This window comes from Bidens hawaiensis, unplaced genomic scaffold (genome assembly GCF_021521415.1).
Source record: "Bidens hawaiensis isolate Kalapana, Puna unplaced genomic scaffold, B.hawaiensis_p1.1 tig00050539_1, whole genome shotgun sequence".
NCBI lineage: Eukaryota > Viridiplantae > Streptophyta > Magnoliopsida > Asterales > Asteraceae > Bidens > Bidens hawaiensis.
The window spans coordinates 1-19,781 of NW_027499044.1; the positions used below are offsets into that span (position 1 = coordinate 1).

Here is a 19,781-nt window from a genome sequence, read left to right on the forward strand (position 1 = left end):
CATTTGAGCTAGCCGGTAAAACTAGATATTGAGGCTGAAATAGGGATGAGATGGTACATTGGTATCAAAATCGCAAATTTTTGGTACTAGTTCAATACCGATACTGAAGACAAAATTCAAAAATTACCGGTATCGAAAACTCAAAATTTGGTATCAAGTCTGGTACCAATACTGGTGCCGAATAGGTACCCGTACCGAATCTGCTTATCCCTAGGCTGAAAATAAACCCGTTTAATAAAAATCGGTAGTGCTATTTTAATTATCAAGCTAAAGTAATCTGGGGAGACTTAACAGGCTTATTATTTGTATAGGTTTTTTTTAATATTATATATAAAACATAGTATTATTATATTAAAAATCATGATATAAAGAACTATGTAATATTTGTAAATATACAAACTTTGGAGGACATAGATAGCTCAATAAAGAAAAACTGGGATCAATGTGATCTCCAGTTCGATCCTGAGGGCATCTGGTTTTATCATTGGTGGGCCTTTGGGCGTATGGGTTTTTCCCGGAACTGGAGATAATTTGGATATGTTTAAGGGCTTCATACGACTGAGTTAGGCCAGCTGATGGTGGCCTTTAGCCATTGGGTCATCTCGTACGAAGTAATTAAGCATCGTATGCTTGTTGATCGTTCAAAAAAAATTTATAAATACACAAAAGGTAATTATAAGTTTATATAATTAGTTAGCCAATTAATAATAAATGAGCCAAACTTAAAACAGAAAACAAGTTTGACTAAACTTGTTCACACAACTGATCTTCTAACACATATAATATCATTTAGTGTAATGCATGAAACAAGTTGTATATAACTATATAAATGTTTGATGCTTGTTTAAAACACGCCATCATTATCTAACATGATAAGACCTATTTAAACGATAACCTTTAAATCCAGTATTTAGGTAATGGGCCTCCATCCATTAACCAATGTTACCGGGCTCAACACTTTTCAGCCCTATTACCTCTTTAGGGTTCACTATTCCATCATTCCATCGACACACAACTCACAGCCGACCAAACAAACAACCAAACCAAACCACAAAACATGTCGTCGAAGATGGTGTTAAAGACAAAACCCAAATCATCAAAAGCCCCAAAACCATCAGATGACAAATCAACATCAAAGCTTATAAAGGAATGGAGCACATGGACCATGAAGAAAGTCAAAGTCATAACGCATTACGGGTTCATTCCGTTGGTTATTATTATTGGCATGAACTCTGAACCCAAGCCGTCGATTTATCAGCTCCTTAGCCCGATTTAACTCGTAATTGTTGGGTTTATTTATTATTTGTCGAATTTTATTAATAAGTAGACCGGGTTTATAACTTTATATGGTTTTTATTGGATTTATTTATGATGTGTGGTCTTGGTTATGTTAATTAATTTGCATTTATTGATATGGATTTACATGTATTAATTAACATTTTATTGAGAACTAATAAGCTTCTTGTGTTATTTGGGTATTGAGCCCGAGATTGAGTCTTGTATGAGAAAATCGAGCATTAACGAGCCGCATGTGTTTTTAACTCGTTTAAGATACTACGTGAGCTTAAGTAGGGCTGGGCTGTTCATGAGTCAAACACGAGTCGAGCCAGGGTGGGTTTGAGCTCGAAATTATACGAGGCAGCTCGGCTAGGTCAAGCTCGATTTTGAAGTTAAACGAGCCTAAGACCGGGCCAACGAGCAGAGCTTGGGTCGAGTTTGGTTCGGTCATAAAATGAACTGGCTTAGCTTGTGTTGTTGCAAATCAAGTTTTTTTAGCTAGTTTTGTTTGAACTTTTATTGAGCGAACCACAAGCCCGAGCTGCGAGTTTTTTGAACAGCCCTAAGCTTGAGTGGAGCTTAGGCTTGTTGTTTAAGGCTTGTCAAAACCATCAAAGCTAGTCTTCCACACTTAAAATCGTGTAACACGAACCAGTTAACACATTTATCTAAACATGTCAAATGAGAAAGTGGGTAATAATCAAGCTGTAAACATTATAATCGGATATGTAGGTTGTAAAAACGAGCTAAACGATTACGAGTCATAACTGGGTTGGTGGGTTGACCTGTTTAATGAAACGGGTTAAACTGGTGACATTTGAACCCGACTGTCAATGTCATCAAAGTTGTCAGTTTTATCACCTATTCATGCTCCTTGTTCCTATTTGTTAGCTGACTCATCTGTGTGCAAATCCAATTATTGAACCCTGTCTGATCACCTTGACCCACCGCTCGTACTCTGCCAAATGCATACACAAGTGTGCCTATCCAACTGACGCCGCCCTCAGTGGCGAAGCTTGGACGAAGGGGTGGGGGGGTGCTCAAAATTTTGGCCGTAAACATGTAAATGTACACCATGTATAAAAATTCTTGGACGAAAAACAGGGGGGCGGAGACAAGTAGGTGGTGGAGCGTGATGGTGGCGTTGGCAGCAACGACGGTGGTGGAGCGTCATTCGAGGTGCTAATCCATTTTGACAATTTTTAAGTTACGAAGTTTTATAATAGTTACCTCCTTCACCTGTCGACTAAATTCTCAATTCCTCAATACAATTCAGTTTTGCCCAAATTAACCCATTATTTGAACAATGAATTATAACCGCCGCCTATAGCAGTCGCAGGACGGCTTGTCTGCCGTATTCCACAAGCAACAAATTTGGTATTTTTAAAATGAGACTTCTGTTAGGCAGCTAAGTATTAAAAGAGTAAATGATAATGGAATCACACCAAAGTTTGTAGTTTACCATATTTCACATCTTCATGTGATTGTGAAATGCTCCAAGTATTTGGCAGTTTAAGTTTTCGTGTTATAGTATCTAGGGGTGGCAAGGAACCGAAAAAACGGATCTGAAATTGAAAAAATTGAAAAACCGAACCGAAACAAAAACCGACGGTTTGGTTGTATGTTTTTGTAAAAAAAAACCCAACTTATGGTTCTGTTTTGATTTTGCATGTAATAAAAGACGAAAAAAACTGAACCGAATTTCAAGATATTTAATGTTTTATTTTTTATTCTAAGTAATTTACAAGAATTTACCAAATATGTAACTCAAATATTTTTGGCCTAATAGTCATTTGGTTAATAGTTAATAAAATTATTATACCTAAATTAATTTTCTTCGACTAAAATTTTCAAGTGCAAATGGCAAAAACCGAAACCAAAATGAAAACCGAAAATCCGAAACCGAACAGTTTCAAAAACCCTTAAACCAAAATTTCGGCTTTTGGTTTGGTTTTAGCCCAAAACCGTACTGAACCGCATCACTCATACCCCTTACTCCGTTGAAAGTTGAAACAAGTCATCTTTAGTTCAAATCAAAACAGGCCGGGCCGACCCGCGAAACAGTTTGGCCTCTTTAGAAAAAAAAAGTTATAAATCGTTAATGTGTTACTTATGGTTAACACAAAACTAATGTTAAGCTCAAAAGATGGAACATAAAATGACAAGTTAAAACTTTTTGTTACTAATGGCCGACTAAACCTGATATTATCATCCCCATTACCAGGACAGACTTAACAACATCAGATAAAATAAAGGTGACATAAATCATCAACAAATTAAATTTTTTTTATATTACTATTCAACACTAATATTATTGCGTAACTGGGTGGACGACCAGAACCCACTCATGCTTGCCGGTTAACAAGTTTACACGCCCATTGTAGCCTGTCTTAGGAAATGTTGTCACCATAATTCATGATCATGTAAGTTATAGTGTTAATAAATTCTTGTAAGATATTTTTTCTATAGTATCGGTATTTTTTAATGCTTGAATTTCTAACAACATGGCGTTAGATGTTTTAATTTGGGTTGGCTCACATAATAAAAGACAATGTCTTAGTAAAAGTATATTGTCATTAGAAAATGATGAAAAACAAAAGTCGCATGGTTTCGATAAGCCAATCGACTTTTTTTTGTTTAACATTCAGGTTAAACGATTGAGGGATTAGGTTATTGGGGAAATAACAAAATGGGCTTTGTTAATTGGTAAAAAATAATTTGGGCTTATTTTATAAATAATAATAATAATAATAATAATTGGGCTTCTTTAAATTGGAAATAAAAGTAATGGTTTGATTAGTTAGACTTTAACAATAAACTTTTTATTTAGTTAGAGTTTAGTGAAAAAAAAAACTATTTAGTAAACCTTTCACGAGCAATTGTTTCAAAAAAATTTTCTTCAAAAAATACAATGGGGAATCATTCGTTGATAAAGATAGTGTTCATTCAAAATTTTCGTGTTATTCATTCTATAAGAAACTCGAACTGAATGGCGTCTGTTGATCATGTCACTAGTTTTTATTGATGAAAGGTTTTTAATAAAACCTTACGACTTTAAAAATTTTAAAAAGACGGTTCAAACAGCTGAACCGTCAAGATATTCGGGTATTCAAAGTTTATGTCCACACCTAATTATGATCTCAGGACTAGCATTACCCTAGTGGCAAAAAAAGCATGCTTTGTGACAGTGTAATCCACAATAAAAACGACTAGCAACAACACTATGTTACATGTGACACACAGCAATCTCTTGGGGCCAAAGCAAAGAAAATGTTGCAGAATTAACTAATCATATGACCAGGTAAAATGTTTACTTTCACCTTTCATATACTAAGCATGTAAAATCAATCAAAAAGAAACTGTCATAGAAGCTTTTTCTAAGTTATTATTGGATTAATGTTTGATCTTGATTTTTCATTATATAAATCATTAGAAAAAAACGAAATAATAATAATTATTATAGGACATCTAATAATTTAATATTTTGTTTATTAACATATATGTTGAATGACAATATTAATAAAAAAAATTAATATTACACGACAGTTAAAAAAACTGTTTCATTCATCATTCAGTTTTTTTCCTAGAATTAATATAAACTAAACACCGTAAATATTAGATACAAAAACGGTAATCAAGCTAAAGATAAAGAATAAGAACAAATCACAGAATAAGAATTTCAAAATCATTAGCCATCCTTCTCATTCATCGACCGGTTGTTTAACTATTTATAAGTACAATCGATACAAATGACTAATAATACCTATAACCCTCAGACTATGCTATTATTAGAATTGACCCGCCTCTATTATTTATTACCTAACGGTATATACCTATTATTTGGGACATGTGGTGGTGTCTTTAGTTTCAATGTTTTTAGACCAGTTTAGTCCTGTTGTCTGTATTAGGGTTTGGAGGTCTTTGCCTCTTTGGTTTTGTTCTGTTTCCAGCATTTGTTTCTTGTTTTGTTTGTTGTTGTTTTGTTACTTTGTTTTTGTCCAGCTATGGGTTTCCATCTTAATGTTTTATGTTGTTGTAAAAGAAATCCTATTAATTTGTAACATCCAGCCTCTCGTATCATCAATATTGTCCGTTTTGCTCATAAATAGTTCATGGATTTGCTTTTGGTTGCCGAAATGAAGACTTCCTAGGAGGCCATCCATCCTGCTACTACTCCCATCTGAGTACACGTAACTTTGGAGGTCTCCTCTCGAGTCTCGTCCACTAGCATTAAGTCCAAAACGCGTTGGTGATTTAAGAGGCTGAATATTTATTTACATACCAAGGATCTCTCTTGTTCACGGCCGATGTGGAATTCGCCTATGATGTTACAAACACCCCTCCCCCCTATGGACTCATCGTTCTCGATGAGGTTTGCCCCATCATCCCATCCAGGATATGGGATTTGCCTAAGGTGTACCTCACGACACCCACGGCGACTCAACGACTCTGATGAGGTTTGCCCCACCATCTCGAACGGCACAAGGTTGGCTCTGATATCACTAGCATCCGCCCCTTGTATCACCAATATTGTCCGCTTTGCCCACGAAGAATTCACGAACTTGTTTTTGGTTGTCGAGGTGGAGACTTCCCAGGATGTCACACATCCTACTACTCCCACATGAGCACGTTTAACTATGGAACTCTTCTCTCATCCACTAGCATTAAGCCCAAAACGCTTTGGTGATTTAAGAGGCTAATGAGCCAAGAAAAAAATAACTCACTCACTAACACAAAGCTTATCTGAAATGTAAAACTGTATACGAGAATCTTATCTGAAATCTTATCCTAAAGACAGCAGCATCCAAACTTATCAGTGCCAGGTGTCCGTTGACAGTTTGTGATTAGGGTGTCCGTCAGTAATCAACTTATCAGTGTCAGGTGTCTTTTGACAGTTTGTGATTAGGGTGTCCATCATTAATCAACGACGTATTATGGACGAATCTTTTATTTTTCATTTTTTTGCTTTTACATCCAAACAATTTTGACATATTAAACACACTAACCAATGAAAATATTAAAAACTTGTGGATATATTCTTAAAAATGTCATAAACAACAAATTAAAATCAAACCTATGTTATATTCCAACCAAGACTAAATGCATCACCAACCATTTTACACACTACAACATCTTCATATATTACCACTAGACTAAAACCAAAGAAAAACAACCAATTAAACTAAAACCAAAGAAAAACAACCAATTAACCAAAAACATCAAACTCAATGATTATGAGCCGGGTAACGATGCTGGAGGCTTGCATTGGTAACACTTGGCAAACAGACCGAACGTGTCAACTTGTTTGATGAAGTTTGTCATACTAGCCCACCCACCGAACCCAAACCCAACCACAAAGACCCATACCACAATGAACATGTTGACTATGTACATAGCCGTCCAGCTCGGTAGAAAGAATGGTGGCTTCTCTGCCGCGTTCTGCACGCAACAAATTTGGCAATGTTAAGGTTAGGTGAGTGGGTCAGTTAGCCAGCTAAATGTTAAAACTAGAGTGCAATAATAGCAAAGAGTTATTGTGACTGATAGATGCATCTAGGCCTGTAATTTGTAAATCAATGATACTGAAATATCACCAAACTTTGTACTTTTTTTTTAAATTTAAATTTTTGGTGTATAATATTGTATTGATTGTGTATAAACTAAGATTTCAAGGGATTTCTACATATATCGAGAATAATATTACACTTGAATATCCACTAGTGTAGTACAGATAATATAACCCGTTTAATATGTGTCCATGGATAGTTAATGGGTTGCTTATTATGGATTTATGGTCATGAAAAAAAATTATTACGATAATAATCTAAGGGGCTTTTTGGTAGCCTCTTAACAGTCATTAAGAGGCTACCTCTTAACGGCTCATAGCCGCTCATAGCCTCTTAATGGTTAAGATGCTACCTCTTAACCACTAAGAGGCTATGAACCATTAAGAGATAGCCTCTTAATGACCTACTGTTAAGAGGCTACCAAACAGCCCATAAATCTTTAATAACCAAGATTTGTACTTTTTTTAAATTTAAACTCTTGATGTATAATTAAACCGAGAAGTTGTATTGTATTGATTATTGATTGTGTATAAACTACGGTTTCAAGGGATTTTTATATATACGGAGAATAATATTACGCTTGAATACCCTCTGGGCTATTAGTCGATTATAGATAACATAACTCGTGTAATATGTGTCCATAGATATTTAATGGGTTACTTATTATGGTCACGAAAAAAATATTATTATGATAATAATCTAAATCTTTAATTACCTGGCGGGCAGACGCCTTTCGGTAGGTGAGCATATGTGCTACAGCCGGGATGATGTAAACCGTGAAGCTAACCAACAGAGCGCCAACAGCCGAGTTAATCGGCCCAAAAAAGGGGAAAATAATGGCTAGGAACCAAATTGGTATCACGACCGGAAGCCTAGCCAATGCGCGTAAACATATGCTTTTCGTATCATGCATCCCCACAACTTTCTCCCACACAAAGTACAAAGGAGTACACGCGAACCCAAATGTTATGAACTGATGGATTAACATAAGGATAACCGCTGTATCACGAAAACGGGTTCGTGGTAAAAGGGAAAACGCGTTTGAATGGGTTAAAAGCTGGTCACCAAAGGCCCAATACATTGCAGCTGCTGATGGGAGTGTTAATGTGAATACGTATAATGTAGCGAATAGATATATGTACTTAAACTTCCTCGGCTTCCACATCGCGTGCATAATTTCGCTACATTAAACATGTAAATCAAATCAATATTTGTAATAAAAGATTATGATTAATACATTTAGGGAGTGATTTATTTACTAACACTGTGACTGCGTGTCCACCGAAAGTGTAGAGTATGTTTGTGGCTCCAGTGAAGTACAACACGAGCCTTTTGGGACCCGAGTGAACCACGCCTTCTACCTGGCCGTGGACCAAGGCTGCAATGGCTAGGTACCAAGCAGTGTAAGTGGTCATACCGAGGCCGAGAAATGACCAAATTCGGTAGTTGTGGAACGAGGGTATGAAGACGGTTGTAGCACAACATGCTCCAAATATATATGTCCATGTCCTCTTGTCCAAATGATCATTTATGTAGTATATGTTGCTGCATAGAATATGTCACACAATGTATAATAAGTTAATAACATTAGTTTGTGACTAAATGACTAATGTAACAATGTTTTGTATAATAATTTGTATGATGGTTAATAAAGAGTAAACTGTTGTTTTCATCCCTATGATTTGTCAAAATTTGCGTTTTTAGTCAAATAGTTTCAAATTTGCGATTTTCGTCCCTGTGGTTTCATTTCACTTGCAATTAAAACCTGACCCCATTAACCCGTTAAATCTGATCGTTAAACCTATCAGCGTGCCCCTCACGTAAGGGGAAATTTTGTCCTTTTTTCCCCAAATACACCTCAGCCCCTCACGCGAGGGGGCTTGCGAATTAGGGTTGGGGAGAAAAAGGACAAAACTGCCCCTCACGTGAGGGGCACGCCGGTGGATTTAACAACCACACTTAACGGGGTTAGTGGGGTCGGGTTTAATTGCAAGTGAAATGAAACAACAGAGACGAAAATCGCAGATTTTAAACTATTGGACTAAACCGCAGATGGACGAAAACTGCAGTTTACTCGTTAATAATATAAGGTTGTGATATAACCTTGCACAAGCTATGAGTTGTATGACTGAGCCAAATAGAAGGAAGGTGCAGTTGAAGGCTAACCCCACAGCTTTCCAATGTGGGCCCAAAAGCCCATCTAGCACTTCAAACCACTGCATCAAAGTAGTGTGAATAAGTATGGATGGCATGCATATGTCACAGCAAAATGCATCCATCATGTAGGGCATATAGGAGCATGGATCACATGTATCAAATGATGTTCTAGTTTAATGCATTTGTCTAGAACTAAAGTACAAGTGTTTAAGCACATGGTACAATATGTCATGGAAACTCATGGATTTGGTATTGCATCACACAAAAGAACAAAGTTTGTGTTCTCAACTGGAAGCAAGTGACTTATGTAGATATTGACCAAACAAGAAACAAAAAAGATTCAATTTTTCTTGATGTAAGACAATATTAATAATCAAAAACTAATCTTTTTTCGTGATGCAAATCAATCAATCAATCAATCATGCCCAGTAAAATCCCACCGACAGCAAAGCTTTTTTCGTGATGCAAATATTAAACTTAAACAAGATTGGATTTTGAATAATGTATAGCAAGCATACGCCATAGAAAAATGCATCATGTAAGGTACAAGTAATTAAGCACACGATACAACATGTCATGAAAACATGTAAATATTGATCAAAACAAGAAACAAAAAAGATTCAATTTTTCTTGATGTAAAAGACAATATTAATAATCAAAAACTAATCTTTTTTAGTGATGCAATTATCAAACTTAATAAAGATTGGATTTTGAGTAAGTATATATGTATGGCATGTATATTTCATAGGAAAATACATCAAATGATGTTTTAGTTTTGCATTTGTCTAGAACTAAAGTACAAGTGTAAAAGCACATGGTACAACATCTTATGAAAACTGATGGATATTTTCATATTGTATATTTGCATCACACAAAAGAACTTTGTGTTCTCAAGTGGAAGCAAGTGACTTACGTAAATATCAATCAAAACAAGAAAAATAAAAGATCCAATTTTTCTTGATGTAAGACAACATGCATAATCAAAAACTAATCTTTTTTAGTGATGTAAATAAATATTTAACATAAAAAAGATTGGATTTTTAACCTGAATCACATGGTTCTTGAAGCTGACATTCTCTTTCTCCTTTCTGGCTCTATACTCCACATAAAGAACACTTATAAGATAAGCAGTCCAACTTCCAAGAATCCCATAAAACACTTGTAATACGACTCCTGAAAGCATGCCCAATTGAGAGAAAGAGTATGGCAAAGTTAACAACACTTGAGCCACCTGATCAAACCCAAATCAAGAAACCAAAAAAGATTCAATTTTTAGCATAAACAAAGTACAAACTCAAAAGGGTATTTTGGTCATTTACCTGGTTCGAAGCACAACTAAACCAAGCATCATAAGCAGAACCCCCATGCCAAAGAAAGCTCTTGAAACCAGACATTGACTGATCTACCCCTGCCTCTTCTTCACCATTTTCTTGCTCATTTGCAACTATTGCTTCTTGATCAGTTTGCTTGTTTGGAACCATTTTTGCTCTCTTTTTTAACTTTCACCAAAACCCCTTAATTTATAAACAATATCTCAACCTGAAAACACAAAAAGGTTCCACCTTTATATAAACCAATCCAAGAAACCAACAAAATCTTTAAAAAATGATTTTTTTTTTTTGCACTAGAAGAGAAATAATCAAATGGGTGTCTCAGAAATTCAAAAAAGATTAATAAACTTGATGAATTTAATCATGAAAAAGACATACCAGGTAAAGAAATATGATTCTTGGTCACTTTCTCTCACTAGAATTATTGGGATTTGTTGAACAAAGAAGAGAATTTGATGAAGCTTTAAAGAGAAAAATATGAAGGCTTTTTGCTACTGATTTAGTGTTTCTTTGTCTGTAAAATTTCCTGTTATTATTATTATTATGGCTGCTTAATGTTACAGACAGAATCTTGTACAGTTGTTAATGTTAGTGTACAAAATCTTTTCTTTTTTACTTCTTTTTTGGTGTAAATGATATAGACGTTACATAAGTTCTACTTACAGTCTATTTGTCTAACAAAAATTTAAATAAAAGCTTACATTCTTTTTTCTCTTTTCTTGCAAAAGTTTAATTTTAGTCTTTGTTTTACACGTTACCAATCATTTATTTGTTTTATTAAAATATGTTAAGTTAATTATTTCTAATGATTAAAGTTACTTAATTGTGTAATATACTAATATGTACTTTTTGTTTTTTAATTTTTTTTTGGAAAAGAATCATAGATTTTACTTAAATGTAGTTGAATAAAATGCATCATATACTTGTATTGGGGTCAAGTTTTTCTACAAAATTAGACAAAATAAGAAGTATGAAAAGAGTTTATAGACAAAAAAAACCCTTCAAAAAAATTAAAAAATAAATAAATAAAAAACCATAACTCAAAATTTAATAAAAAAAGAAAAAACACAAAAATATTTCCACCGTCTTCCTCGTTCTTAAAAAAAACACAATGTTGATAGAAAAAATCATTGTGTTTTTTTGTTTATCATTGAGTTTTGTTTTTATTTTCGTCATTGATTGTGTCTTTTTTCCTTAACATTGTGTCTTTTTTTCTTGATATTGTGTTTTATTACTCAACATTGTGTTATATTTTGTCCAGCATTGTGTTATATTTTGCGATCTATTGTATCTTTTATTAGTTATAATTGTGTCTTTTGTTCATTTTCGTCACTGTGTCTTTTGTCTCTACATTGTGTCTTTTCGGGTTTTTTTTTTGTTGAACGGGAATGACAAGGAAAACAATTTTTTTTTATTTTTTTGTTTTTTATTTATATTTTGAGTTATGAATTTTTTTATTAATTTTTTGGAAATTTTTGAGAGGTTTTATGTGTGGCCTCAAATCCTTCTCACACTTCTCATTTTTGTCTTCCTTTGTATTTTAACATTTCTCTGCTTGTATAATAAATAGTTTTTGGTACATATAATTTGTAGAAAGAGTGACATCTTATGTACAGGGAACATGAGTCTACTCGGTTCAGTTACAGGTTAAAATGAAACCAATAACCGAGGTTTCTATATTTTAATGGCAGGTCAGGTTCGATTATAAACTGTTGGGTTAATTTGATTATTGAAAAAAAGAGTGTAAATTATGGGTATGACAAGATTCTTTACGTACCTATGAAGTACATTACATGAAATGATTAAAGACACTTTGGAGGAAAAAATATACTTTGTCAAATGATTAGGCTGAGGGGTGTGGGGGGCTTTAATGGGGGCCCCAACCAATAATATTATGATGTGTGGCAGAGAGAGAAACTGGATAAGGGGGGTGTTGGAGCCCCTGGCCCTGGTGTGGAGGGACTCCCAGCAGGGGCTCCAGTGAATTTTTTTTTTATTTTTTTATAAATATATTCAAACAACGTATTATTAAAAAAACTCATAAATTATTAAAAAAAACACACATTAATAAAAAAACACATTAATATCTAAAAATAAAATAAAAATTAAAGTACTAAAAAAAACATTCTTCTTATTCTTCGGCTTGGTCTTCTTCGATCAACCTCTTTCGGATACGTTCCTTTTGCTTTTCCATTAGCATTTGATTGACCGGATTTAGGTTACTGAAGTCTCTAGTAAGAAAGTCCAAATCTCTCATTCGACTTTTTTCCTTTTTGTCATAAGAGACCACCTCCATGGTTTTGTTGAATTTATTGAGGGATTAAACAAGATTGACGATGTTTACGGCTTCCCCCTCAGCCGGTTTTTTCCCCTTGGCGTCCCTTCCTAATGGCCACCTCCTCGGCGGTGAAGACGTTTCCTCCTCCGCAATGTTTAGGTCGAATCCAACGCGGCAATCCGACCCGGTTGAAGTGCTATACGCTCCAGACGAACTAGTTTTAGTCCGTTTCGGCCTTACTTCCGCATCAAAGTCCGGCGCCACCAGCTCAACCCACTTGGAACACCTTTTCAACCTCTCCCACAACTTTAAATCGTCCCACGTCTTCACCATCCCATACCTCCGCAAACACTCCTGCTTCCACTATTCGACCGTGAAATTGTAAACCGCCAAATCATCACTGTCACTTGGTCTCATACGACCGCTGTTCCTGTTGAAAAGATTAGTAAACAAGCCGACAAATTTTCTGATTTCGGACCACCGACCCGAAATCATATCGGCGTTCCGCTCTGTACTCCCAACGAGCATGTAGAACGTCTCCCTAACCTTTGTCCAAAAAATCTTGCTCTTTTGGTAGTCGGCTGCAAAATGACTAAATAAATTAGATTTCCATTTAACTTTTTTATTTAACTTTTTTATTAAAAATCATTTTTAAAAACGTTAAAACAATTACTGCAACGCCGATCCTCAGAAATGACTATCCAAGCCCGACACAAGGCTTCCTTCTCATCCGATGACCACGGAGTGGCTTTCCGTTTCGTCCTCGGAGTCGAAGCCGGTCCCGAACCGTCCGTTGCAACTTGTTTTTCCGGTGGACGCGTCTTTTTGGTCCCGTAGCTTCACCGTGTGATTCTTGTGTCTCCGGAACAACAAAGTTAGGAGACGGTTGTGTGTTGGATGGTTTAAAGCCGGATGATTCTTGCGGCTCCGAATAAAACATCGGTTGGTGCGGTGACGACCATAAATCATCGTCAAGATAATCTGAATCAAGGTTTGGGAACCAATTTCCAGCCATTTTTTTTAAAAAAAAGTCGAGAAGATGAATTGATTTTGGGTGAAGGTTTGAAGTTTTGGTATAAAAATGGGTGAAATGGGGTATAATTATATAGGAAAAATATTTTTTTTTTTTGTTTGTTCGGCTCCCAACGGTCAAAAAACCATCAAAAGTTGTGCAGCCCTCTCTCTTCTCCCGCTAACCGGCTCACGCCTGCATTGTTTTTCACGCTAGCGCCTTGTTAGCGCCCCCGCTAGCGCCACGGTGGTGTGGTGTTAGCGCCTGGGGGCGCGAACGGAGGGCTCTAGCGCCCCCGTTGAAGCCCCACACCCCTCAGCCTTAGAAAAAACTTGTGAAACACATTTAATACCACGGCAAGATTCTTTACATAGTGTTTTGCATCACTCACTTGTGAAATGATTAAAGAGGACTTTTAAGGAAAATCTAGCTGGATCAAACTCACGCGCTGCAACAGGAATAAGATTTTCGATTTTAGTGTACTCGTTGTAGCAAGCGATAGAAAAAAAAATTATATTCGTAGTATGATGTATCGAAACGTTTCAATCTATTGTCTTTTGTATTCTGTTGCATCCAAACTTGTGCGTTGCAATAGGTACCAAACAAAAGATACAGTCATACAGATTAGTTAAATATGCAAATTAATTTTTTTTATTTTAAAAAAAACAAAGATTAAATCCAAAGGTTTGGCTAAAGTTGTCTTTTACTCCAAAGACTTAATTTTCTTTTTCATTTTAGTCCAAAGGTTTGCATGTTTATATATATATATATATTAGAAAAGGGTTCAAATAAGAATAAAGAGTTTTCTAGGAATGGTAAGAACCAATATATTTTTGACATTTGGCATCAAAATTTATGGTAAAAGAATAATTCTAGGAAACTATGTCGGTTATAATGGTAAAAGAGTAATTCTAGGAAACCATGTCGGTTTTTGTTAATTTTAAATCTCAACCCTTGGATCCCCTAATCTAATAGCCCATAATTATTCTTACCATTCCTAGAAAACATTGTCTTTTTACAATAACCTATCCCTATATATATATATATATATATATATTCAGTCAAAATGAATCACTATATCCAACTTTTATGATATTTCTATTTCATTCTTAACCCTTAAATAACATAGTTTTGCATGTGTTGAAAATATAAATAAAAGTTTTTAAAACATTAACACGTCATTAATAAAATGTAACTCTTAATTGAAAAAAAGGGAAAAAAACCTCATATATTGAAATTAATTCCTTCCAACTACATAAATATTTGAAGCCAATGGAAAATTACAAGAGCACAAAAGCCTCTAATCCGACCCTTAACTTTTACTCAAACTACCTAAACATTAACCAACAATGTAATAATACTATCTCATTTTTACCTCAAAGTAACCAAAACGATTGGGATGTCCCGAACATACTTTTCAACACAAACTAATCAATACCGTAGGTAAAACATGGGGTTCATGAACACAAATTGAAGCCAAACCTGAATTGTTTGTGGCGGTGTTCCTGACTTTACCCGAATGAACCCAATGACTTACACAAAGGCACCTCGTGCACCATAAATGATAATAAAATAAATAAGAACTTTCTTTAAAAAAATATGCAAGACATGAACCTCCAACCGCTTAAAAATTAAAATGCATATAATGTTATGCTATGAATTAAGGTAAAATGGATTATGAAATATATCATACACCTATTTGAATATTAATGTTAAATATTTACTTTTAGATCTAATATGTTTAGTACCTTACCCATTAAAATTATATTTTCAGCGGAATGAAGATGGTTTAATAAATTCTCTGCAAATGGCAAATGCTAAGCATTAGCATGCTATTAAATTTACATAGAGTAGATGTTCATAAATCTAGGCCACAGGGTTTTTAATATGTGAGATACTTTGTATTTATGACTACCTACATTGATATTTCATGTGTATCAATACTTGTTTGGTCAAATTTAGCAAGTTACCAACTATCATTTTTAATGTTCTTCTTTATAGCTGTTTTTATTGTTTACCCTATTAGATGAGTGAATTCGGCTAACGTCTCACTCCACCTCTCCTTTTATTACGTTAAAGTAACACCAAAAGGGTGAGTGTGTTTTTCTATTGGCGGCCGTGAGGGTTTGGTTGCGGCCTGAGGGGCCATGATCTTTTCTTAACCAATCAAATCGTTTTTCACACTTTTTTTATTAAAATAACGATTAAATAATATTGTTTAGTTATTTAAAGCATTACGCGTGTTTTTACAAAAAGTTAGTGAGAGCTCTTATTTCTGTGTGACCGAGTGTTTTTCAACTTTTAGTTAAACCACTATACATTAATAAATTTATTGATATTTACCAACGGGCATTTACCCTTGCCCTAAAGGTATTAGAAGATTTGATGGAATCTCCTGGTCAAAATGGCGAGGCTTCGAGTTTTTTTGAGCTATCTTTGAAAAAAAATAGTTAAAAATATGAATTTATAAAGTTATCATTATTATTTGTGAGAAAGACAAAAACTTCATTATTATTTATTTATATATCAATAACTTTTTTTATTTGCTATTTAAGTAGTATCCAATACTATTGAATATAAGGGGATAAAGATTTTGAAATGTGTTTTAAGACAATGAATGTGATTTAAGGTGTGATGATACAAGTGATGTTGTTTGGTGTGTGTGAGGGGGCCTCCATCTCACTTGCCACCAAATTTTGCTCAGCTTTTCCATAATTTCATACTCCCCCCACTTTGTCTCTTTGACTATTGACTCCCACCACCACTACTACGTAACATAAAAGAGAAAATTCCTAAAATAAAAATTTATAAAAACAAATTTCTAGTTACATTTATGAAAACAAATTTCTAGTTTTAGGTATTTGTAAAAATTTCAGAAATAAATATTATAAACTAGTCATGATAAGTAGTTTGTAGAACCAATTAAAACTTGCCGATTATCCTTAAATTAACCACAACGAGCACGTTCACTAATCATTTACTCATCACGACTAAATAAGTTTCATGCCTCGTAATCAACGCCCACGAGTAATTTATAAGTCCTTTAGTCGCGATGACTAGTTTACCCAGTTTACATTCCCTACACGAGTAGTTTATTAGTAGTTAACTCGTCGCGACCAGTTTAACCTTATAATCTACTTGTCGCGACTAAATGACTTAGGAATTACTCGTGGGCGTTGATTACGAGGCATGGAACTTATTTAGTCGTGACGAGTAAATGATTAGTGAACGTGCTCGTGATGTTTAGTTTAAGGACACGTGCCAAGTCTAATTGATTTCTACAAACTACTCGTCACAACTAGTTTATAATACATATTTTTAGAATTTTTAACAAATTGTACCTAAAACTAAAAATTTGTTTTCATAAATGCTTATTTTAGGAATTTTCCCTAACATAAACTACTATTCCATGTAATTTGGGATTTCCTATATTATCCCTCTACTAATAATATCCTTTTTTTTTTTGGATGACATCATTTGTTAGATTAAAATGTATACCAAATTTCAAAAGTATGAAAAGGCAATGGTCCTATTCCATGTAATTTGGGATTTCCTATATTATCCCTCTACTAATAATATCCTCTTTTTTTTGGATGACATCATTTGTTAGATTAAAATGTATACCTAATTTCAAAAGTATGAAAGGCAATGGTCCTTTGCTCAAATCTATGGTGTATTTGGTTAATTATTTGCAAATGAATCAATCAAAAAGGAAGCTAACTCAATGTGTATATTGTAACATTATATCTTAAGGTAAAGATGAATAAGAAAAGCAAGTGAATAAAACTTTTATAGTACGAAATGTTAGCGTGCCGTTTTAACATTACACTAATGAAACGACTTCTAGTGGCAAGTTTTAATACTTTAGAGTTTGATATTATATACTTTTTTTCTGCATAAATGTTGTTCACTTTTTATAATAATTTATTTAGACTTACAAGAGAAAATACAATGTGTGTATACTATGAAGTCGATTTACATACAACATCGGGGAAAAAAAGAATTAACGTTATTTATTTTTTTCATTAACCATTAGTTACTATATTATAGATAAAGTATTTTATGATATCATTAATAAACTTGGATGATGAAACATGATCTATATTAGATACATCAACACGAACACTTAATAGAAAGTTATCATAGGGCATTTGGTCGACCGTTGTCTTAGTGTGTTAGACCCCGAGCCCTACGATAAACACTGGTATACTATTATTATAAGTCCTATAGTAGTCGAATAAATTTAAAAAAAAAAAAAAAAGTTCATAAGAAAGTTGACTTAAGGGAGGCCATCTATATCCTTCAGATTTATGATGCCTTGCTTTTGATAACTATGTGATTTCTTTTTACAAAAATAACACCATGAAGAACCTCAAACTTTAACTTTAATCAGTCATGATCCACTAATTTAAACTTGTCAAAAATATATTCATACGTATCAAGAACCATGTCTCCATGGGTCGTTTTCCAAACACTATAGAACTTTAAGCTTTTGTCAAGGAAACGTGGATTTTGTACCTTTTTTTCTCTTTCAAATCATTAAATTATTTCCTTAAATTACAAAAACTCACATGTTAGATTTGTAAACATGCTTAATTAATATTTAATACCCAAAATTTTAAATGTTCAAACAAATAATGCATTACAAGAAAATTTAACTTCCCTTTTTTCAAACAACAAACAATAAGTAGAGGTGTAAATCCTAACCGGTTAATCAAATCGAAACCAAATTAATCTTAAACCGGTCATTAATAGGTATACAAGAAACCAGTAAGGAAACAAAATTAACCATAGGTTAGGGACCGGTTTGGAGTTTTTGAGCCACAACCGATTTGAAACGGTTTTTTTCAATAGGTTAATAATCAGTTAACCAGATTGTTATCTAGCCATAAAAGCAACCATTTATGACCATTCAAACTCGCTTTTTGATCATTATAAGTATAAATTGCTATTGGTGTTGAGGTTTAATTGTACTACTTCTCTAGCTCTCGAAAACACAAAAAAAAAAAGCACAAAACCCGCTAAAGCACTTGATAACCTTAATAAAATGTATTAACCGTTATCTATAATTTTCTGAAAGAAGATTATGTTATTTAAATTAAAAAATTCCAAAAAAAATACTTAATTTTTTGAAATAACTTGGACCGTAAACTAGATAAAATTCATAAGGAAAGTTAAGTTATATATTTCAAAATAATATATGTATATCGCACATAAAAGATAAAATCACTAATAAGACAGTTTTAAATATAAAAGGTTGTTTCTATATGTAGAATCCAATAGTATACCTTAGTTTTGATTAAAGATTGGTCTAGGTGGTAGTCATCCATTCATGTCATGATGTGTTTAAATCCTTCTTTTGTTAAAGTTGTTAATAACCCAAGTTTCTTGAACTTTGTAATTAGTGGACGACCAAATGATTAAATGATAAGAGAGTATCAAGTAGGGATTAGGCAGGAATAACCTCTTTACTTCAATTCAATACCATTCTAGCATAGAATCCTATATTACCATCTTCGACTGTTATTGATCTTCTGGTTTAACGGCATGGGATAAATTAAGACTCGAGATCCTATGATCTCAATTAAATTTGAAATCTAACCCAAAAGGGTTTTTCCACAGTGATGGGGTTTCCTCTTTGACGGTGTTTGATAAGTCAGGTCTGGAGCATCAAAACCAATATAGATTATTAGCACACCGTCTCAAGAATAAGACTCACCCGTGTATTAAGGATAGTTTCAAACGTCGTTAAAAAAATCATCTTTAAACTATTTTATTATATATACATGTTTGTGTGCGTGTGAATTATGTGTATATGTTATATTTGTTATATTTTATTTATGCATGCCCTTGGTCTCAAGTTTTGGGGCCCTTCCTCGAGACAACTTTCTCATCTTTTACTCATCTACATCATCCTATTTTAATAAAATCTATGTCCCATCCACCCAATTTTTTATTTAAAGAAATTAGATTAGTGAACGGAAAAGGAAACCTATGTTTTTATAAAAAGAAGGAAGAATAAAATTTGTAGTAAATCGAATAAAATCATCTCATGCACGATTTATATACAAAGAAGTTTTAAAATATAGAGAAATAGCTACCTAGTGTTAAATTAAAAACTTTGGAATACATTTTTTTAATGCATGCAAAATCTATTT

At 33.8% G+C, this 19,781-nt stretch overlaps 1 protein-coding gene across 1 annotated transcript; it reads right to left on the reverse strand.

Moving 5' to 3' along the window:
- Positions 1-6,465: 6,465 nt before the first annotated feature.
- Positions 6,466-10,946, reverse strand: LOC143598582 (auxin transporter-like protein 2). The gene is made up of 7 exons (XM_077076767.1): positions 10,712-10,946; positions 10,322-10,541; positions 10,048-10,233; positions 8,949-9,061; positions 8,109-8,390; positions 7,561-8,026; positions 6,466-6,717 (listed from the first exon to the last, which is right to left on the reverse strand). The coding sequence occupies exons 2-7, from the start codon at positions 10,481-10,483 to the stop codon at positions 6,511-6,513; spliced, it is 1,416 nt and encodes a 471-aa protein (XP_076932882.1). The 5' UTR covers positions 10,484-10,541; positions 10,712-10,946; the 3' UTR covers positions 6,466-6,510.
- Positions 10,947-19,781: the final 8,835 nt, after the last annotated feature.

Bases quoted from the DNA above. Each gene is read 5' to 3' on its own strand.
- LOC143598582 (XM_077076767.1), bottom strand. From the start codon at position 10,483: ATGGTTCCAAACAAGCAAACTGATCAAGAAGCAATAGTTGCAAATGAG. The intron at 8,027-8,108 runs GTTAGTAAATAA...TGTTTAATGTAG, and splicing joins GGTGGACACGCAGTCACAGT to CGAAATTATGCACGCGATGT. The intron at 6,718-7,560 runs GTAATTAAAGAT...TGTTGCGTGCAG, and splicing joins GAAAGGCGTCTGCCCGCCAG to AACGCGGCAGAGAAGCCACC.